Source organism: Amblyomma maculatum, chromosome 8 (genome assembly GCF_055883805.1).
Source record: "Amblyomma maculatum isolate TAMU_Amacu chromosome 8, ASM5588380v1, whole genome shotgun sequence".
Classification (NCBI taxonomy): domain Eukaryota; kingdom Metazoa; phylum Arthropoda; class Arachnida; order Ixodida; family Ixodidae; genus Amblyomma; species Amblyomma maculatum.
The window spans coordinates 83,535,125-83,558,396 of NC_139351.1; the positions used below are offsets into that span (position 1 = coordinate 83,535,125).

Below are 23,272 nucleotides of genomic sequence, written 5' to 3' on the forward strand. Positions count from 1 at the left end.
AGACTATCCACAACTACATACTTCACACTTCGTAATTCAGATAAGTTAATCTTAAAGTGTAAAGCGATTTACGTACAAAACGTTTTTTTAGTGTCTAGCCAGGCTACAGTAAAGGGTTTTCTCTGTGTTGACTACACTGGAACATTTCTTGTTCATTACATCCTAGTTGCAATTTGCTTGCACAACATTCAATACTCGCGTCAGAAGAGAAAATGCCTTGAGTAAACAGAAAAACTAATTTTTCTAGATAATGTTCTGATATTATACTTCAGGACCTCCTGATACAGCTAAAGATCAAAAGGTTGTATTGCTGCAGGAGCCCCGAATAATTTGTAATCATAAAAGAGAAATAATTATAAATTCCGGCGAATATTTTATCTTGTTGTACAGCTGTCGCTGCATTAATTCCAGTGGGCTCCAGGATCATTACCATATTTTAAAAGTTATGTTTTTCATTCCACAGACATGAACAAAATTCTTCGAAATATCTTAAATTGTTATGAGATTTACTAGTTATGTATAACGCTTTCTGTAGCGAGTGCATTAGATTTTTAGGAGCTATAGTTTAATGGAAATAATTTGTGGATGCCCAGATTTGAATCTTAAATGATGCGTTAAAGACGAGGCAACAGAAATTGGGACTTGCAAAATAGCATTAAGTCTATTTCAAAAATTTATTCTGTTGGCGGAGATAGGAAACTCAATCGGCAATAGCATTAAGAAGCACATATGTTCTGCATATTTGAAGTGCTATATCTACAGCATGAAGATATTTGCTACCACACATAATTATTGGGTGCAGTGTGGCAAAACATGAAGTCTATAGTTTTGTTCTTGTGCGTCCTGTCTGCAGTTATCAATGCCTCAGAGTAAGCCGGAGAGTTTATTATTTCATCAATGCAATCCATTCGTTTAAAAAAGAGTACATATACAGCGGAAACCACGCTAAAGCTACAACATTAGGATATAATATTGTTTCTAACTCTGAACTTCACAGGCATATTTTTTTAACCTTACAAGTGTAAATGAACTGCAATCATAACCCAGATTCTCTATCAGTGGTCCATACTTGGCGCATTAGCTGATGTTCTGCTAAAAGGGACCATGCTATAGCTTAACTATAAGCCGGGGATGTCCAACAATTACATTAAGGATTATTGAAGGTGTTTCAGTTCTTGATTTCGGATACAGTAAATACCGCAGCGATTTGTGGTTATGAAAAGTTTTAATCGCGGATGGGAGTTGCAATGGAAACGTCATGAACTGTGGTAATCCTTATCAGTTCCTACATGGCAAGCTGTTTGCTGTTATCATTCGACCAGCGCGCTAGCATAGTCTCGACGGAAGGACGCTCCAGTAATCAGTGGATTTTGTTCTCTCAGACACGTAGTGTGCATCTCAACAAGCCTTATTGACATTGATTTAATCTTTATCTGCATGTTATCTTGTCAGGAATGTCAGTACGACTTTATGTAAATAAGAGCTTAGTGCCAACTTTTCAGTGATGTGTTTTTAAATAAAATTTTCTTTCACAGAGAGGATATTTTGTTCTAGAATGCAATGGTTAAATGGTCGTTAATTTTCCCCCTAGAGTCCAAAGTTTGAGGGATTTAAATTTACCCCTGCGTACGCCAAGTGACTCTCAGCAGATCCTTCGTAGGCTCAAGCCTGCGAAGTGATTCGGCCTTCTGAAAGCTTGATTAATATAAAGTGGTTTAACTGGTATTCACAAAACTTTATGAACCAAGCATATAACTGCGGTGTTTTTAACCTATTATGATTAACACATTGTGAAAAGGCAGATTATTGCTGAGAAGCTTATTGCAGAAACAACATAGCTAAACTTTGGAACCTAATATATTTAATTATCGGCCGATTTCCAAGACAACACAACGGGGTATTGATGACGCAAAAGTGTCGAAGGCATTTGAAGGGAGAGGTCTCAGGAGGAAAATCCGATTGGGAGTGGTGGCGCTGGAGGGAAACGGTATTCAGCCTACTGGAAGGCTCTGTGGCATTGCGTCAGGCGATGTATATTTGTGATAATTTGTACCGGTACGAATACGGTTTGCCAAATGTGAAGAGGCATTTCTGCAATGTAGATGAAGAAGCGAAGCAGCAGCAGAAGAATTGGACGCCGTCCATTCCGTGAATCGCACGTGCGAAGAAAAGCGGGCGGAGATGAGGCCAAATGCCACTAGTCACGCAATGAAGGTCGGCTGAAGGCGAAATTGCGTCGTACGCGAACTGCGCCACAGCTATCCCAAACGAACATTCGCTTAAAAAAGAATTTCCGGCTTGGCTCACAAAGTATTTTAATGGGACGTTTGCCTTTCGCGCGTAGTTTTGTGGAGTGGTGTCCACTGCCAGAGAAAAAGTGACGCAGGTCACGTGGCATCAGTAGTGTTTTATAATTTGCCAATAATTGAGCCTGTTGAAACCCAATAATAATCTCTGTTCTGGTCACGTACTCATATCTTATTCACAGATATAAGACAGTGCAATAAATCGGAATCTCAAACTTGGCGTCATGGCGGTATCAAGGTGAAACTATGATATATCTTAATGAAGTTCCTGAATATTAGTAATAGAGCCATGCACACTCCAAGCCGAACGTACATATCTGAATAATTATGGACTACTTACTATCGTTTTCGAACCATTTAGGAGTTCTTCTTGGACATGGTAAGAAGTTATATGAACATATTACAGTTGCACACCCGCCACCATCATCACACTCGGTGCTGGACGGGGCAACTTAGTCCATTCTCAATCCTTTATGCAACTCCTGCCATTGGAACTCTCGCCGCTGAAACATTCATCATTAACGATGTCGCAGGTTTTGAACCACTTACAATAGTTTCTGCTTTTAACCACCATTTCCATTCAGTGTATACGAGGTACAATTCAGTAATTCCAGCTTTTGGTTATGAATCACGTTCATCCATCGGCGATGTGTCAGTGCCCAGTGAAGATGTGAATATGATATTATTTCAGATGTCAATGAACCGAGCGGCCCTGACGAAAGTCCTGCTTCATTTCTTCTTCGTTACTCTCTTTAATCTAGAAGGCACGAAGGCACCTTGTAGTTATCACTAAAAAATAGCTAACATCAGTGCCTTCCCTTCCTCGTGGAAACTAGCCGAAGTTCCGTCCCTATTGAATTCTATTGACGTACAATCATTGTCTAACTTCAGGCCTAGTTTCATAACAGTGCATATTTTCAAACTATTAGAGCACGTTGTCTATTAGCATATTTTCACAATAGCTGGTAGACCTAAAAAAACCATATTTACTTGCACCAACGCACAAGCTGCAGCGAAAGATGGCTCAAAGCTGGGTGACTGCTAGCGAGCGAATGCCCCGAGCCAAGAAGACGAGTTGCTGCATGTTTCAGAGCTCGACCACATGGTGGCGCCAGCAAATAACATTACCGAATTGCCCCTCCTGGTGGAAAAAGCACCGTCGCGATGCCGCGAGGCGAGATCAAGCAGAGCCGTTGGCGGCATGAATGTAGCGTTCATACGAAGTCAGAAGCGTCACATGAATAAAGGAAAAAGAAACGTGTGACTTTACCAAGTGGCCGTGGAGGGGTTTTATTCTGGGGACGTGTATGACTTCTGATTGTGCTTGCCGTCGGGAGGAGCGGACAATTCCACGCGAAATATCACTTCGTAGGGGACGTCACTAAGTTTATGCAGCACGTCGTATGGGCTGAAGTAGTGACCAGAAGTTTTTGGGAGCGACCCCGCTGCCGAACAAGAGTCCACACCATACCTTGATCGCCATGGTTATAAATTGCCTCCCTGTGAGGAAGGGCATAGCTTTGAACATCTTTAGATTGATGTGCCCGAACTCTCAGTCTAGCCAGCAGGGGGGCGGTCTAAGCATGTCACAATAATCGGTCAACGCCGGCAACTTCTGTGTGGGCAACATCTGGAAGGAGCATTGCGCCCAGCATGATGACGGCTTCGCGACTGTACCCCGAACAAAATGGTGTAAAGCGGGTCGTTTCCTGAACTGCGGTGTTGTATGGAAATGCTGCATGCGGTAGTATCTGGTCCCAGTTTCGGTGGTACTGACGAAATACTTTTGGCAAATACAGTACATGTAAATGATATCGGCGATCGTCTTATTGAGTCGCGCAATAAGGCCATTCGTCTGAGGTTAGTAAGCTATTCGACGATCACAAGTGCCATTGAGCCGCATAACTTCCTCGGTTACGGCTGAAGTAAATGTCATCAGTTCAGTTCAGTTCAGTCGTTCAGTCATGTCCGACTCTTCGTGACCCTATGGATCATGTCACGCCACGCTTTCCGGTCTCTCACTATCTTCCTAACATCACATAACTTCATCTGCAGTGCCTCGAGGATGCCATCTAACCATCGCGTTCGCTGCCTACCCCTTCTCCGGCGACCCTCAACCTTTCCCAACATGTCATGTAAATGTAAATCTCATGCCACTATTTAAAACGACCGCAGGGGCACCATGAAGAAGGATTAGGTTAAAAATGAAAACGTTCACAATATAAGTAGAGGTGCGCTGGGAAGAGCTTTTGTAACACAATAATGGGTGAGGTAATCTGTGGTTGCCCGGTTGCCCAGTAAAGATGTAGGAAATGTCCAGAGCAAGCCCATACAAACTCGGTGAAAATGTACTCGTGGAGGACAAATAGGCTGCAGCAGGCCATGGCCAGCTTGACAGGCAACGTCGTTGAGAATTGCAGCAGGTGTCAACATATCGCTGGACAATAGCAGCAAGCTTCGGCCTTTAGTACTTTGTCGCATCCGTGCCAGGGTCAGGGAAAAACCGAGATGCCCTGCAGAAAGCTTGTCGTGGTATGCCTGCAGAATATCGGGACAGAGTGGCATTGGGAGCACAAGAATGTACTGAATGTCTGTGGAAGCGTAGTGTTTCTGTAGAGGATGCCGTTTCGCAAGCAGGACAAAGACAGGCCATGTGTAGAAAGGCGAGGTAATGATGAGGGGTTCCCCTCAGGTAATCGGTGAGGGGCCGCAGTTCGGCGTCCTCTAGCTGCTGTTGAACGAGATCAGGCATCGGGAGAGCGCCGAGAAAAACTGAGTAACCTGCTTCAATTGAAGAACATGGAATAGAATTTCGGGATAGACAGTCAGCGTCATTGTGTTTTTTGCCGGACAAGTAAACAATAAAGACATCGAACTCCTGCAAGCGGAGTTTCGAGTGGGCTAACCGGTCCGGGAGGTATTTAAGGTTCGCTAGCCAAAAGTGTTTGTGGTGGTCGCTGACCACTATAAACGGCCGCCATGTAAATACGGCCGGAATTTTGTTACCGCCCGCCCAATCACAATGCACTCCTTTTCAGTAGAAGAATAATTCGCTTCCGAGCGAGACAGGGTGCGGCTGGCATAAGCAATCACCCGCTCAAGACCATCTTGCCACTGAACGAAGACTGCAACGAGACTAACGTTACGGGCTTTGGTCCGCCTCCTCGTCAAGGGCCAAGCATATGAGAGTTATATTAAAGCACATTCGAAGGTCCTCGAAGGTCCTTTGCTGCTCGTCGTCCCAGATTTAAGGGTGTTCTTCTTTTGTGAGACAGCTTAGTGGTTCGACTATCAGGTAGAAGTCGCGCACAAAGCGTCCGCAATATGCACACAGGCCAAATATTAACGCTGCGAAATTTTATCAGTGTGGTTAGCGGAAGAAGCAAGGGCAGCTGCTTTCCTTGGATCAGGACTAATGCCCTCAACGCTCACGACATGGCCCAGAAACTTGAGCTGTTGAAATAAAAAGTGGCACTTTTTACTTTCAGTGAGAGGCCGGCAGTGCAGATGGCATTTATTACGGTCATAAAGTGCTTGAGATGCGCCTCCTAGGATGCAGAGAAAATGACGTCGCCACGGTTGGCGATACATGTCTACTATTTGAAACCGGCTAGGACAGTGTTTGTCATTCTGTGAAAGGTGGCGGGAGCAGAGTACAAGGTGTATTGCTACACCTTGTACTCTTGAGAGTTCCTTGGACAGCCAGAAGATTAAATCAGTCGATATTGTCGACCATAAACCCTGACTGCTCATTGGAGGGTCAAATTCTAAAGTTAAAGCTCAGCTACTTTGGACATCTGATGAGAACCGAGGAGTCGCTGGAGAAAGATTTGATGTTGGGAAAGGTTGAGGGTCGCCGGAGAAGGGGTAGGCAGTGAACGCGATGGTTAGATGGCATCCTCGAGGCACTGCAGATGAAGTTATGTGATGTTAGAAATATAGTGAGAGACCGGAAAGCGTGGCGTGACATGGTCCATAGGGTAACGAAGAGTCGAACATGACTGAACGACTGAACTGAACTGAAATAAAATTTAGCTTAAATTGCTACAGTTTGTCAAGAGTAATAAACGCGGTTTTCGTGCGATCACTTTCATCGACTTCGATCTGCCCATACCTACTGCGTAGATGGAGCGATGAAAAGTATCGGGCTTTGCAGAGTCCTTCAAACGAGTCGTTGATTCGAGGCAATGAGTAGACAACCTTTTAGTATTTTTGTTGTCTACAGTAGCCTACTGAAATGCTGAGTGTTCCATCCTTTTTAGTGACGAGCACAATTTGCAAAGCCCTTGAGCATGTGGACTGCTGGATCACATCATCGCGGAGTATTTCACCATCCTGCGCCCGAATAGCCTCTCGCTCCTTCGCCTATAGTCGGTAGGGGTGTTTGCGGATCACATTAAGGCAGCGCTTTGGTACCGACGACTGTTTTACTTTAGAAGTGACTGCAAAGTAGTTATCTGTCAAGAATTGCTTGAAGGCGGTGTTCCTGGGCACGAGGCAAGGCAGAATTCACATTTGTTTGAACACTATTTTCCAGTACTCTCGGAAGGGTTCTTTTTAACCAGAGGTAGGACGCAGTGGCCGCAGGGCGCACTGCCTTCGTCAAAATAGGCGATGGCTGTACCTTGCGGTAAATGGCAGTTTTAGGCTCAAAAGTTCATTAAAAGCAGTTCAGTTCACTTGTTACTCCAGGCAAAGACCCTCCGAGCGACGAAGACTTGTAGGCTAAACATTAAAATCATGTTCTTATCCGCAAAGCATTGAAGAAGGCAGGGTTGTCGCACTGCATTTTACCCAAAAGCTGATGTGTGGAGTTAGAGTTACCTAATCATAGCTCACTCGGAAAACTGGCCAGCCTAGTGTGTTGTCGTCAGAAATTGCGTGCTGGGTAGAAAAGTAACAATGAGGACCTGAAAGGTGATCATTGCAAAGTCTTCTTTACTAAAATCAAGAACGAGCATCAGGTTCTTGGAGCACTCTGCCAGAGCTGCGAAGCAATACGAGAAAGTTACGTGCCCAAACTCAACTCGAGCGGCGCACACTGTGCGGTGTTACCACACGTCTTCCAGCTATCCTTATTGGCGCTCCATACGAAAAAGTCAGGATTATGCAAGTGAGCGCCAGTATTTACAAGGGCAGTCGTGTGGCGGTTGTCAACAACGATCGGTATCTAAGCAGAAAGTAGCTTGCCGTCGACGAAGTGCGGCGGACTGACCAGTCGTTTGGTGCGGCAAATCACGGCGCCTGAGTGCGCCTCTGATTGGTCGGGAATGCAGGTGAAGGCCTTTCTGTCTTCCACACCGCAATAACATGCAGCAGTTCAAAATGTTGTTAGGGTCATCGGCCTGGCACGGTTGGCTATTTTTCACTGCGCATGGAAGTACCCTAGTACTCTTGCTTTGACACGGCTTTGGCCACGTATTACAGTTCCTATACACGCCAACACCCTGCACGAGAGCGTGGCAATTTAACTCGTTCGCTCTTAGGCAATGACGATGGCCTGGTTTTCTATTGCTGCGGCTAAAAAAGTGGATCTGCTCGGGCTCGAGTCATTTTCGCACCTTCGCTTGCTTTTATTTTCTACAAGAGAATTCTGTTTCTCTGGCCTCATGCAGCTGTGCTGTTGTACTAGAAATCACATCAGGCCAACGTGCCCTTCAATTCAGGTTGCTAGTAAGCTCTTTGTCTCGTCCTTTTCATCTGGCCTCGTGCCGTTGCGCTTTGGCACAGAGAAGTCATGTCTGCTATTCTGTTCTCTGCCTTATTATGTGCCTTGTACATGGGGAACAACTTTACACTGTGGGAACTTCGTGGCTTGAGTTCCTAGCGGTGATGTCATATATTAGCTTCACGTTATTGTTAATTATGTTCATGTGAGAAAATTGTGGATAGTCCGAACTAGTGAGAGCCCAGGAAACACGCCGTTTTCTTTACTCTATCTTAGGCAACATCGGGATACCATTTTCATCAGCATCTCGAAAGCATGGCAATCCAGTGAACGGAAATCAACACCGTAAAAGCCCAATATCCACAACAGAAAGAGTCACACGGCAATAAAATTTAGAGTGATTTGCATGAGTGCCTGCTTTGTTCGCCCAAGAGAAATCAATGCAACCTGTGGAGTTATAGCTCATGATGCAAAAAGGGAAAAGCGCACTTTTCGAAAACACCTTAAGGAAATGCGGCGACAATAATAAATGCAGCTTAGCACTTTCGTCAGGCTGACATTTTGCAGTGGAGGTGGCTACAAAAAGCATCAATGGAGCATCAAGCATCAAAAGCATCAATGTGTTGAGCAAACAAGCTTCTGGGTCAAGGTGAGAATGAGTCGGATTCGGCATTGTCCTAGACGTCCACGGTGGAGGAATTGTTATTGTTGGCGTCAACCTTGCTGTCACAAAAAATATGGCCGATTTGAATAGTTAATCAAATACGAAGTAGGCACGTAGAACAGCTTATCACCGTTATACCTTTCATGCATTACCACACACATCTTCGATTTACACTCTCTCCAATATCTTCCCTCAGCTCATGCAAGAGGTGGCCAGTAGTCACAAAGACAAACAGCGCCGAGGGTTGCGCTTCCAAAACACAAAACACACAACACACAAACCTAAGGCCCAAAAATTCCGATCGCTGCCCTTGGTCGGTTGCGCGCGGGCGGCGGTTTCAAAGGGACGTATGTCCAGGCGTCTTCCCGAGAAGACACCGACAGCAGCTCCCTCGGCAGCGCATTCTCCCCAGCCCGTGTTTCGCCACGATTTATGGCCTCCGCGCCCTTTCCCCTCAAAACGAGAGACAGCAGTTAGCGCCGAACCCACAACCACTGCGCTTACTCTCTGCTTTTTAACTGCTCTGGCTTGCCTCCTTCGCGGCACGGTCGAAGCGCGACTTTTCCGAGAATTGGAACTGACCGAATCGCTGGCGTTGCCCGTTTCCATGCGTTCCTAAGTGCGACCGCCTGAGCGACCGTCATAAATAAACTTGGCCGCCCCTTCGGAATCCCCCGCCGCGACAGTGGACCCACTGCTTTGGACAGACACCGGCGAAACCCGTGATTGCGGCTAATGATACTCATCCTGGCTGTAATACATATGTAAATCCCCCGTGCTAGATTTTGCAAACTCCTGCGCCTCAATAGGTGCTAATGACTAATGTACTTCCTTGCTAAAATTCCTAAAATTATGCTAAAATACTTCAACACCTTTCCCACTTCTATTTATTCATCAATTCGCTTTCAAGCTACCATCTGACCAGCTGTGCTCGTAGTTAGCTGGTACAGTAAATGATCCGGATAAGCTCTGGTCTCCAGTGTGAACATTGTCGCAAGTCGAATATTTTCTAATATGTAACATCCCTAAAAATGTCATAATTGTTTTCCATTATAGCCACAAGGCGTAGCTACGGCTTATGCTAGTGAGTAAATACCGCCTAGTCCTCTACTTTGAGAGGCATCATATTTCCTTTTGAAGCGACTGTCTGGAGATTGTGAAGGTCCCGTGTTCGAAGCACGGACGAAGAAGAACCTCTCTTACAATTGCGAAGTTTTTGTTTTAGCTATGTGTTTTGCATTGTACTCTTGGGGCTGTGTTTGTGTTTATGGTTGTTTGTAATCACTGTCCTATTGCAAGTACTGTAGCGCGAGTTGGACAAAACCATTTCCCAATTCGATAACTGACTGCCCTCCATAATATCTATCTGGGGGGTGTAGCGACTTAATCAGTCCGTAGCGAGACTGCCCAGGTGATTGTTTTCAAACCCGAGATAAGATACAATTACTTTACTAACACTTTCTCTACAAAGCGTAAAAGCTTTTTGAGAAGCTTGATCTGAGAAGCATGTGAACACATATATAGTTACAATCTATCGAAATGGCTGCGCTTGAATGTATGCTATGATGAAGCAATCCCTCTTGAAAGGGCATCTGTTGCCTGTTTGGCAGACCGTAATTGCAGAAGAAATACGTAGACTAATTTGTCGAGATAACATTTATAATGAGATTACAAACGGAACTTGAGAAGATTACATAATAATACGTCTAGAGCTACATTATCATCTGTATTCATCAAGAGCTCAATTTCTATGTCCATCCTAGGCAAGAGACAAATTTGACGTGAAAACCCCATTTGTGAAAAACTTAAGTACATTCTCGAAATGTGGAACCCTCTCCACGCCTTCATGATTGACTCGCACAAAGCGTTCCAGAACTGTGTGGTTAGCTTTATTACTTCACAGTATCACTCTCGAGTCATTACTACTAGTATAATGTTACCTCTCGGCCTCAAACCACTATACTCTTGGACACGTTTATGAGGCAATAAAGCCAAAGTACGGAGGCGGGGCTTTCCTAACTGTGTTACTACGCCATATCGCTCCGAGCACTTGGAGTGAATGCGTGTTCAGTTTTAACAGTTTCTTTGCCTCCCATTAGGCAGCAACACGTTCCATTACGTTGCTGATGGCTTCTGAAGATAAAGTCGTGACTAATCAACACCGTGCACGACGTACACTGTCAGAAACGGACGGGCCTTACGAACGCACGTAAAAATGGGCAGAGATAAGTGGCAGACGCATCCCACCCAGCCCTGCGTACGCTGCTTGTGCTTTCCGAGACTGCTGACAGGCCGCGCAGCCATTGACATGAACGATGCTTCTTTAACTCCTGCTGTACTGCCTAGTACTGTAGTATAAACCTGATACATTAATAAAGTAATAGTTCTGTAATGGTTTAACATTCCAGGGCATCAACCGCGAAATTTCTGAAGGCACTATATTTTTGTGCGTAGCGAGCCGGTGAATTTCGGCTCCGTAGCTTCCACCACATTGCGACAAAAAGTTTTCCCCGAGTATACATCTCCAACGACAAGTCTAAACACTTCGTCTTTCAGAAAATACAGTTTAAATTTCTTTCCCATCGGGAAACACGTTTATCCTCTGCTGAGGTTATGTCAACTCTATATATTATGTCACCATAGAGCATTTGGGGGACTCCGCCATTTTTTCCCCATTGAAATCGGAGAATGATGTAGCTTCTCTGAACACAACATGGTTGAAGGTAATCCCGCTAAGAAGTCGACCACTACTAGGGCACGAGCTTAGCGAATATGAATATATGCTACAAACTCGGTAATCCAATCTACTATACTTATTTAGCTTCAGTAAGTATTGTGTGATTTTTTCATATTTGTTCTTCTCATTTTGTTCTGCAGTTTTCAGTGCTACTATTCTAATTTTTTTCTTAGGTTAATAGTTCTTGTTACTGCACATGCATATGTAACAATAGCCGCTCCACCCATTTCCAAAATCTGTAGTCACTACTGGAACTCTCAAGGCTTGTGGGGCTCCGCAGGGCCTTTAAGTGTTTTAAACCGCGCGCGCCTCTACCTATTTGTATTGTGTTTGCACGGGCAGCGCGAGTGCGCATGAGCAAGCAGATAATCTTGGGTTGGGGGGGGGGGGGGGGGTGCGTGATGTTAGCGGTGACAGACGAGGGTAGATAAGCGCGTCGGAAGCAAGGCGCGGGGTTTTTCTCGCCCCGGCGGAGAGGCCGCCGGGGGCAGCCTGCGAGCGTCATGGACCAGCAGGGTGTGCACGGACGACTGAAGGAAGATCGTCGACATGAAGCTGGAAGCTGTGCCTGCGGGAACTGCCTAGGCGTATTCCTGTGAATTGCTGTCCCGTCAGGAGCAATGTTTCTTGTGCCGCCGCTAGCGCTTTGGCCCTATTGCTCGTTTTATTCGCTCCGGAGTGCGTTTTGTTTCGCCGCGGTAAAGCCCTGACATTCTTTCCGCTTTCTGTTGGTGTTCTATTGTTGCGCGCATGAACAGCCTGTTCTCAGCGCAGCAGCGCCTTAATTTTCGTTGTTTTGCATTTTCATTTATCCGGAATAAACCGGCGTTTTTAAGAGACTGGATTTGTCACTCGTCGGGCGAGACCACGGCTCGCGGGCCCGTTTTTTGAAGGCGAGGCCTTCAGGCTTAATCAGAACTGATGGTAAAAATGACTGCTTTTTACTTTCAGATGCCAAGGCCCAAAAGGTCGACCTCGCAAGTATATATGTCTTTATGTCTAATACATATTGAAATTACTTCAATTGAATAGCTGGACTCGAAGTAAAGCATTATCATAAATATATCCTGTTTAGCACATTTTGCTCACTTCAAGCAGTTTTAAATGCCGCAAGAATTGAACCAAAAATTGAAGCTTTCTATTTTTAATTTCAGGATGATCTTACCATCCAAGCATAAACGGACACCGTACTGCCCTCGCACGGTAAATTTATTTTGATGTCCACTTTGGCAAATTAACCGTTAATCAGCGCTTAATCAAAACAATGCGCGACCTTACTTGCTCACACTATTTGTACAGGGCGACAGCAGTTTTGTCCTCAAAGACATGTATTGGTATTATTATATGACAGGCTTTTGAGACCATGAAGCATGCATAAGTTCTAAACTATATGTATTTCTGGCTTCGTCGGAAATCAAGGCTGATTTCTATGCTTTGCTACTTTATTGTTTATAGAAACTATTCATTCACCATGAAACCACAAAACAGGTCCTCGTATTGAAGACGATGTTGTAGATAGCGTACATTGTTTAACGTTGCTCATCCTGGGAACCATAAAATAAGGAAAACGTAAAATCTGCATCTAAGGGTATGATGCGGGAGCTCTAAAGGTTCGCAGTTGAGGCTGCCCTTGCCAATCCTCTTTCGCGTGCAAACATTTTACCACTCAATAAATACGTTATAGCGCTATAGGCTCCAATGCTTTTAGAAAATTTTGTGTTGTCTTTGATGACGTAAGCGTTACCACCATTGCGGGGTGAGAATTGTGAGCGAGATATAAAGGGTGTGGTTCTCGCACATGCAGTTGGCAGGTGGCAGGACCGTGCCGATACTGGTGATCTAGCAGCGCGACATAACGTGACCGACTATGGCTGTAGAGTTGGCAGGAGCTGTAAACTCTGGCTCCGCATTTGACTTGGAAGATCATAATCTAGCCTTCCAGCACCCTTGAACGCAGGCCACAGAGGTGCCTTCGTGTGGCTGGGTTCAAAGAGGGGCTTATAACTGGCAAGCGCTGCCAATTCGGGCCCCGGCTTTGCAATGCGAGAATGGGATTCAAAACGAGGACCCCAGCATCATTGCTTCCTCCTACTACACCCTGTACTAGGCCACGAACACCAGCTTTTACGAGTAGAATGAATCGAGGTTTTTCATCTATGTCATAATCATATTCATGATCAGCATGATTATACCCACTGCAGTTCCAAGCCTTCTCCTATGTTTCTGAAATAACCTGGTCCTGTGCCAGCTGCATTAGTGTGATCCCCCAAACATCCTAATCTGACTACCATCTAACTTACTGCCGTCCCTGCTTAGCTTCGCTTCGCTGGGAATCCAGTTTTTACAATTAACAGATCACCGGTTATGTTCTATTCGCATTAAACAACCTACCCGTGCCAAATTTTCCTTTATTCCTTTCGCAATGTGATTAACCTACCTGTGTTCTCGTGCCCAAGGGTACATTTAATATCGCTTAACGTTACACCAACCATAAGTCATGAGACTGTCCCTAATTTAGGTTGAACGTTTCTTGTTAAGCTCCGCGTTGCAGCACGACAACTGAGTACCTGTATGATACAGCTGTTATATATTGTCATGGAGGAGCGATGATAACCTATTGGATGAACAGTCTGTTAGTGATGGAAGAGGGGGAAGTGGCTTGGCTGAACATGACCAAGATTTGACTTTGCACATCTGAAGCTGCCCCGTTCTGAGTGAAGGTTTCGTGCCGTAACACCTTGGTGAAGGTGTGCTGGATTCATCCTAATTAATAACGGATGAGGCTGAGCCTCGCCGCATGTTAACGTCTTGCCGGCCTACTACCTCATGTGCCCGAGATGTCTTTGGACGAAGATGTCACAATTACGCTGCGCCCGGCATTTCCTGGCTTTATTACCAAAAGCCCCTCATGACGTAGATGAATAGATAACAGACTACCAACTAGTGAGGCGCTATAAAAAAGAGACAACAACGACCAGCTGGCGAACGTCGTTGTCTCGCTCACGGATATGGCCCTCTGCCCTGCCGTGGTGGTGCAGTATTAAGACGCCCGACTACTGTGTCAGAGTTCCCGGGTTCGATCCTGACCACGGCGCCAGCATTTCAATGGAGGCGAAACGAAGTGGCGTTCGTGTGCTGTGCGATGTCAGCGTATGTTGTTGTTGTTGTGACTGTAGGCAGAAGGAAAAGAAAATGCGCGGGCCTTCTAGTGGCTATGTAGCTGACCCACCTCTTTCTGCCTCGCGCGGACAGAAGAAAAAATGCACAAGGAAGAAAAAGAAGAGGGAGAGAAAGACGCACGCCGCAACAGTCGTCGTCCACCACTCAATCGGTGTCGGGTGCAATGACGGCCTACAAGAGACGAAAATTGGATGACCGGCTAGCCCCCGCAGCAAGTGGCGTCGACCTATCAGTCCCAACCCTATAGGGACAGGAATAGCCATCGTTCACTTGGTGGTCGAATATATTCCGTAGCTCTCCACTAAGGCTCCCCTTTCTCTCTTTCTACTTTCTCTCCCACCTTCGTGATCTTGAAAATCAGTTTATTATTTCGGTTTTAGATCTGTTGTAAGATATAAAATCCATTGCTGTACAGTTTTCTAGAGCTCTTGAGAGAAACTCAGCTTTCAATAGAACTCAAGAAGTAGATTTAAAAATTTTCGCGCCTTGTTATACTAATGTACCTTTATTTAAAAAACCTACAATAGACTGTGTTGAAATTTTCTGCGAGAATTGTATATAAGGCTTTACAAAAACGAGCAAACTTTTTGTGTTCCCAGCAAAAATTATGTCTGTGAAAGTTTTGTCAATCAGCTATACAATAAAATTGTTGCCCACGAATGGTGTTTTTTTAGTCATGAAAAGAGAAGTGCGTGTAGACTATTGATTCAATAGATTTATGGAGAAGATATGAGGTAAAATTTAAACAAAAACTTTCGTAGCTTATAGTTGACAGTGTCCAATGAAATAATAGCCACCGTTCCAAAAATGTAGTTTTGAAAAAATAAAACGACATTATCTCGGAAGATTATTTTATTCAGACAATTTTCAGATTATTCATTCGCGCTAGACTTTTCAGATGTCAGCATTGATATAAACCTTCATTTTGTTCTTGAGGTTTCTTTTTTTCTTGTTTTCCTTCCGATGTCAGCATGTACGTACTTGTTTGAATGGTATTGTGGACACACACAGAGGCCCAGCTGTGGCACCCACATGCTTCAGCCCTCGTACTAGTGTTACATTTCCATCACAGACGCGAAACTGCGTCTGCCGCAGCCATCTAAAGTGTTTGTGGGACTGGCACAGTGATAGTAGGCACCTCGGCCAAATGAATTGGTTTCGTGCCTCATGTTCATTCTGGGTCCTGACATGAAGCTCTCTTGAAAGCAGTTCGACGTGTAGAAGTTTGCGGTATATGTCTTTTATTGCACTAAAAAAGCCTTATTGCCTGAAATATGTATTATGAACAAGGCATATTCGAAAGGAAAACACAGGCTGAGTTTGTGATCAAGAACTTATGAGCAGGGAATTTTGTAATATATCCGATATGTAGAGGCTACGCCGAGATGCGCCCACTTTCCCAGTCGGTGGGACTAAAAATGCTGAAAACATATCTTTTTACTATAGCTGTATGTGGTAAATATTAAATTCCATATTTTAGATTCACTCATAGGACTGTTGTGAGTATTGACATAAAATCAAACCATAGCACGAAATTACACTAAATGGCTTAATTATTTCAAGAAGATATTTTACTTTTTTATGAAAAATGTAGTGTTTAGATAAAACATCAGGGAAGGTGATAAAAAACCCTGATTTCTTCTCTCCATTCAGTGCAGTTTATACAGCCGAGTAGGACATCACTGCGGTCCGGACTGTTTGTGCGTTAAAGCCGGTGACGGACAGCCTGAAAGGCCTCTGCCTTGCATATGGTCTCCAGCAAGCGAATTCAAGCGATACCAGTCGACCCCGAAAGAATTCTGGAACAGAATTTAGTAAAGCGGGCACTGGAAATAAAGATGAACATCATTTCTCTGCACATCAGTCTGAGAGGAGAAAAGTGGGGATTCTTTGAGATAAATGAAATAAATTTCTCCTGCCTATCATGAAAGATGAGTATAACAATTGGCCTTTCGCACATCACTCTTTTTCACCCGGTATATTTTCTCAGAAAAAATGACCGAATAGCAAACAGAAAAGCAACATTGGAAACCTACGTGTCTGCTAAATTTTGCCTCGTATCACTCTCTTCATAGGTTGGTGTGTGCCTTCGCTATGTTCACGTGTAAAGGTATACCAAATGTTATAAGTGCGTTCCGCATAATAATTCGCCTGGCAATGCATATCGGTAGACGCGAACGACTCTTTTATTAGCTAACTAGTAGATTGGAAAGGAAGGGCTAAATCAGGAGTAAGGCATGTATTCAGATATTAAACTTATGTCTATCTTCATTACATTTTCACGCTATCGGCAAAATTCTCAATTTAACCGAATGTGGAAATATCTAGGCTGTCAAAAAACTAGTAGTAAAGTATTTTGCATCATCACCTTTTATTTATGAGATATTTTGAAGTTTGTTTTTACTATTGAGGGAAAATAAAACGAAATGAGCTCGACTGGCCAATCGAAAAAATGTACATTGCGCACACACCACAGCTCGCGAATTAAATACATTTTATTTCATCACCTTCAGGAAGTCACCAGCATCCCAGTTAATAAAATAACAAGTACGAACAAACGCAGTAATCATTACATTCTCATGGCCAATTTTAAAACATTTCCAGGATCAGCATGAGAAGCATTGACTACATATTTAATGAAGTGCTGGAAGAGAACAGAAAGAAAACATTGCAATAGGAGACGAAATCAATTGGTGTTTTATCAGACTCAGAAAACTAAACCGAAAATAAATATTTCAATTTTACTTTTGGTAATGTTACACTGTCACAAGCTGCCTCACATGTAGAGCGGAAGTTACAGGATCTACCATCTCCTCCGAGCATGCTTCGAAATGACTCTCCGGTGCAGCGAGTGGCCGGCGAGCGTCCTAACGATGGGCCGTAGCGTAGGGTATAAAAAAGCAGACCGCAGCACGCCCGCGGCAGTGCGCTCTGGGGAGATGTAGTCTCTCGAGCAACTCACTCGGCCGCTCGCTCTGGGAAGTGATATTTTCTTGCCGAGCCCGCGATCAACTCGTAGTTTCTTCCCCATCTTGTACGGTAGCAGCTAGCGATCAACTCTGCGACTACGACGATTCATTGAACAAGAAAACAGTGGGAATTCTTTTTTGCGACAGACTGTTGGTTAACTGAATATTGGTTTCGTTTTTCGTTAAACATTTGATCCGATTTACTATTTTACACTGTGTTTTCTAGGTGACTCTTCCCTCTACTCATTATACCTGGAATACTTGCTTTGTTAACTTTATAGTGTTATTTTATCGCAGTGTGATGTTCATTTTCGGTTTTACTCCTTGTCATCTAGCGAGCTGTCTTTTATCGATATCGTACCGTGGCGTTCTTTTTTGTGATCGATTATTAGGCAGTTTACTTTGGACTACTAACTATGAATATCATATTGTTTGTAAAAAAAGTGACTTTCTTGAACTTATTCCTCAATCACTCATCGCCACATGTACCTCACGGGCTGACCGGCCTAACATTTAGCTGCGTCCTCAAACCTCATAGAGGGACGGCGGGTAACCGTAAAGGGGATCCCGAGCCTCCGTTGACTGTAGAGACAGGCGTGCGTGGCATACAGAAGAGTACACCATATCTAAATCGTCTTCCACTGTAGGCAAGTTCCTTCGCCCTGGTGCAATCTATAGTGCTGAATCTAGTAATTTACTGCCAAATATCATCCATCTAAGGCGTTTAGGGCTAGCGAATGTAATTCACGCTTCAGAGGAATAGGTGACATTTGACTGAGGTACGTGGCTACTATCGTTTCTGTAAAAGAACAAAACATCGTAAGCTGACCTCATCGTCATAGTGCACTAGCTGCGGAAAGCTTATCAGCAAAAGAAGACGAGTCCTGAAGTGACGCCCTTAGTTTGGAGTCTACTTGTTTTGGCGTAGCGAAGACTTGGTTCGGCCTCTGTGCTCTGGTCCACATTTCGCCCATTTTCACACCTCTTTGTTTAAGTCATGCTCGGGTAATTAGAGGAAAATACGAAATTCTTTCAATATTTCATGCAGAGTAATCAAATATAAGAGGCATATTCGAGTTGCCTGCAAAGTACTTGGTCGAAAGCGTACTGTTGGGCTGCATGTTTCCAAATATAAAAGCCATGTTATATCGCGTAACATATTTCGGCAGCCAAACAACCACTTCTGTATTGGAAGCTGCCTGCCTTTCTGACGTTCTTATTTCACAGGACATGTAAAATCAGCAAGCAAACAAATGTCGCCCGCATTGACATTTCCTTTAGGTTTTGAATGCGCGAGTCACATTTATAAAGGTGATCATAAGTGAGCATCAAAAAATTTTGAAATGAAAAGTAGCCTCTGCCTACCTTTCTACATATATGTAGGCGGTGAAAAGGTGTTTTATTTATTTATTTATACAATACTGCAGGCCATAAAAAAGGCCCTGGCAAGAATGGGGCACAATCGAGCATCGTTATACACACCTATGTACAGTAAATTTTTTCGTGGAAAGAAGAGAGCAGAAGGAAAGAACAAGAACACATTTTGATATATTACAAAAAATAGACGTTATTTCTTCAAAAATTGTTGAATTGCGGACATGACATTTGTACCTTCAAACACATGCGAAGGCAAACCATTCCACTCGGTTAAAGTCCTTGGGAAAAATGAATATTTGAATTGGTTTGTGCGGGCAAATATAGGAGTTAGTTTATGAGGATGAGGACGCTTCGTAACTCTGGACGATGAGGGTTGAAAATAGAACGAAGGATTCATACGGAGCGTGCGATAATAGATGCTGAAGAGGAATTTTATTCTTGCTAGCCTTCTCCGAGATGCTAATGATTCGATTTCATTTATTCTTATCAACTGTGATGGTGAATCATGTCTGCGGAAGCGGTCATATATGAAGCGTACTGCTGATCTTTGTACTTGCTCTAACTTATTAATATCCTGCTTTGTATAAGGATCCCAAACTTCGCAGGCATATTCTAGCTTGGAACGGACTAAACAATTGTATGCTAGACGCTTTACATCGGAGGTGCAGTGCTTGAGCCCATGTCTCAGTTGGCCTAGTTTGCGACGGGCAGATAAGCAGATGTTCTGAATATGGGGGGACCAGTTCAAGTGATTGTTAATTGTAACTCCTAAATATTTGAAGCTGTCGGTTTCAGTTATAAGGGTGTCCTTGATAGTGTATCTGTAAGAATGGTACGATTTTTTGTTCGTGATGCGCATAAACACGGTTTTATTGACGTCAAGTTTCATATCCCACTTTTCACACCAGTCAGAAACAGCGTTAATACTTTGATTTAAAACTACTTGATCACTTGTATTATTAATAGCCCTGAAGAGCAGGCAGTCGTCCGCAAATAAACGAATATTCACACTTTCATGGATAGAGGCAGTCAAGTCATTCACATAAATTAAAAAAAGAAGAGGACCTATCGCGCTTCCTTGCGGAACACCGGAGGTTACGGAAAGGCAGTCTGAATAATGGCCTTCAAAATTGACAAACTGCTGGCGCATGTCTAGATATGATGAAATCCAATTAAGCACAGTTTGAGGTATACCCAGCTCGTCAAGTTTATATAATAGACCGGAATGCGTAACCATGTCGAATGCTTTGCTAAAATCGAGAAATATTACATCAATTTGGCCAGCATTATCGAGTACCGAAGAAAAGGAATGTATTGTGGAAACCAGTTGAGTAGTTGTCGACAACCCTTTGCGAAAACCATGCTGAAATGGGGAGAGAACGTTGTTCTCATCTAGGAAGTCAGATATGTAGTTCGAAATAATATGCTCCATAAGTTTGCATGCAGTGCTGGTGAGAGATATCGGACGGTAGTTGGTTAACTGATCGCGGTTGCCTTTCTTGAAAACAGGCACAACACGGGCAAGCCCCCAGTCAGATGTAACATAGCCAGTAGAAAGTGATGAACGAAATATAATAACAAGAAAGTGTGCTAGTGATTCAGCGTAACGTCGAAGGAATACGTTTGGGATGCCATCAGGGCCACGAGACAATTTTGGCTTCCAATTGAGAAGCATTGAAAAAATTCCTTCATATGTTATGAATTCCGAGCTAACGCTGGTCGTGTTATTGTAAGAACTAGGGTGGGGACGGGGATTTAAAAAAACTGACTGAAAGAAGTGATTGAACTCCTGGGCTATTTGTGACCTGTCGCGAACAACGTTTTCGCCGATCTTGACACGATCGACGGTTCTGCGTCCTTCATGATTAAGGTGGCGCCAAAATTTGGCAGGCTTACTTTTCATGAATTCAGCTAATGTATTGGAATAAAGATATTGTTTGCTGACACGAAGTTTTTCTGCCAATGCACGCCTTAGGTTTAGAAGTACACAATTATTAGTCTAGCGTTTTCTAGGCCGTTTGACTTTGCGAATTAAATGAATTATTTCGCGAGTAATCCACGGAGTTTTTCGGCAAACAGTTTTACCTTTACTTGGGATAACGTTATCTGTGCAAAAGTGGCAATATGATTTAAATTATTTCCATAGGTCATTGACATCGCCCTCAGAAAAGTTATCTAGGGCCATTTCGAGGTAATATAGAACAGATTCATCGTTAGCCCTGGTAAAATCCCTAACGGTCTTCCTGCACCGAACTGGTGGGCAATTAGCTATACGCATATTGCATGTAAACAGTACCAACTTGTGATCGGAGATGCCATCTGCTACTTCAACACTAACATCACTAAGTGATCGGCTGTGGAAAATTAGATCTAATACAGAGGATGATGTGCCCTGTACTCTCGTTGGAATATTAACAGCTTGCGTGAGAACACAAGCCAACATAATGTCCGAGACAACGCTTTTATGAGGTGAGTTCGATGAAAGGTTGGGCCAAGGGAATTCAGGTAAGTTAAGATCTCCGGCAATTATTATACACTTTCTGTTGTACATCACAAGAAGGTCATGCATTTTAGTCAGAAAATCAATGCCGGCGGAAGGAGGGCGGTACGTCGCAAACAATATAAAAAAATCTCAATAGCAGTCAGCTCGAAGACACAGACTTTCATAATCATCTATTTGCTCTAACAATGTACCTTTTGTGCCATTGGATAGTATGACATCAACCCCACCACCACGAGAAGGTCTGTCTCGTCTAAAAATGGAATATGAATCCGGGACAACGTCTTGTCGCTTATTTCTTCGTGAAGCCACATTTCAGTAATTACGGTCACATGAGGGTCATAGCATAAAAGAATACTTTCAAGTTCAGTAGTTTTATTTACTATACTTCGAGTGTTAATGTTTAGAAGGCGCAGATAGTCTGGTGCAGATGAAGGGACTGTTCATGCATGTTCCGTTAATGCAGGTGAGCGCGTAATTTTTACCCGAGTGTTACTTTGGTCGTCCCATACAAATATGTCGTTATCTATCCGCAGCTTATAATTCAGCAAAAACATCTTTTTCCCACTGTCTTTTTCGCCCTTAGCACTTTCCCAAAGTAATCTCCGCCTTCGAAGTGTGCAGCGTGAATAGTCATTTTCAATGAACACATTAGTTCCCTTCAGTTTTTTAGCGTTCTTCAGCACTGCTTGCTTTTCGCTATAGTTCTGAAGATAAAAAATAACAGGACGGTTTACTCCCGTCCTTCCTAGCCTATGAATTCTTCCAACAGAATGGCATTGCACAGCGAGCTTGTTTTCAAACAGATCGGCGATTACTTTAACTTTAAGCTGGAATACTGTTTCATTTTCATCTTCCGGAATTCCATAAATAACCAAGTTCGAGCGGCGGGTGTAATCTTCTAGGTCAACGAGTTTCTCTGAATGCAGTGTTATGGCAGATTGGACATGATGTGAAGATTGGTCTAGGCTATCAATTTTACATGTGGACGAGCTTATGTAATCCACAGTTTTTTCTATTTCACATAGTTTAACACTGAGGGCAGCTATTGATGCATTGGAAACAGACAACTGCGATTTTAGTTCGTCAGTGCCTTTAAGTACTGCAGCCTGTCCCTCTAAAACATTTGCGAAGGTAAGGCCAGAGCTCGGTCCAGGGTTCATCTCAACGTTGCCAAAGAGCAGTAAATTGCACACATATAGGCAGTCATGCATAATACACAAGCATGTATGTGGGCTTGGCAAAATAACAATGAATCTGTTACTAGATTTGATGGAATATGTATAACTAACCTGAATAACGAAAGGCATAGGTCTCGTCAACAACATGATTGATTTTGCTTCGCCAAGCCCACTGATGTCGAGGGGACGGGGACAGCTGCTTATATGTTGTGCAGAAGGTGACGTCACAGATCGGAGCGCCACGATTATATCGTCGGGGAGAAGGTGAAGCATCTGGCAGAAAGATGCGGGCATGCAAGAAGATGGCGGCTTGAGGGGCGTTGGATCCAGGGGTAGCAGCAACGGCGACGAACCAGCAGGGACAACAAGGACACCATCGAGCGCAAGCACCTGAGTAACGAAAGGCATAGGTCTCGTCAACAACATGGTTGATTTTGCTTCGCCAAGCCACAGAGACATAGAGTGAGGGCAGCTAACAATAAGGGTTAATGGAGGACACCTCAGTAATCTTCGATTCGCTGACGACATTGCCTTTCTAAGTATCTCAGGGGATGAAATGCAACGAATGATTGGCGACCGACATAGAAAAACCCGAGCTGTAGGCCTTAAATAATAATATTCAGGAGGCAGGAAATTTTTAACAGCCTCAAGAAGGCACAGCTCTCTAGAATACGTAGCGAAACACTGGAG

At 43.8% G+C, this 23,272-nt stretch overlaps 1 protein-coding gene across 20 annotated transcripts in view; it reads left to right on the top strand.

Annotated features, from left to right (window-relative positions):
• Positions 1–16,485, top strand: part of LOC146181662 (uncharacterized) — a 41,436-nt gene extending 24,951 nt beyond the window's left edge. For 4 of the 20 annotated variants that reach the window (XR_014700259.1, XR_014700258.1, XM_084576670.1 and 1 more), the window contains 3 exons: positions 12,327–12,343; positions 12,530–12,578; positions 16,209–16,485. Coding sequence is in view for 10 of the 20 variants with exons in the window: in XM_084576667.1 (XP_084432793.1) it covers positions 12,327–12,343; positions 12,530–12,578; positions 16,209–16,370 (228 nt within the window). In the remaining 10 variants the exon portion in view is untranslated. Of the gene's footprint in view, positions 1–717; positions 870–2,479; positions 2,686–12,326; positions 12,357–12,529; positions 12,579–16,208 lie in introns of those variants that run through there. The other 16 variants (XR_014700255.1, XM_084576666.1, XM_084576662.1 and 13 more) reach the window with 9 other exon arrangements.
• Positions 16,486–23,272: the final 6,787 nt, after the last annotated feature.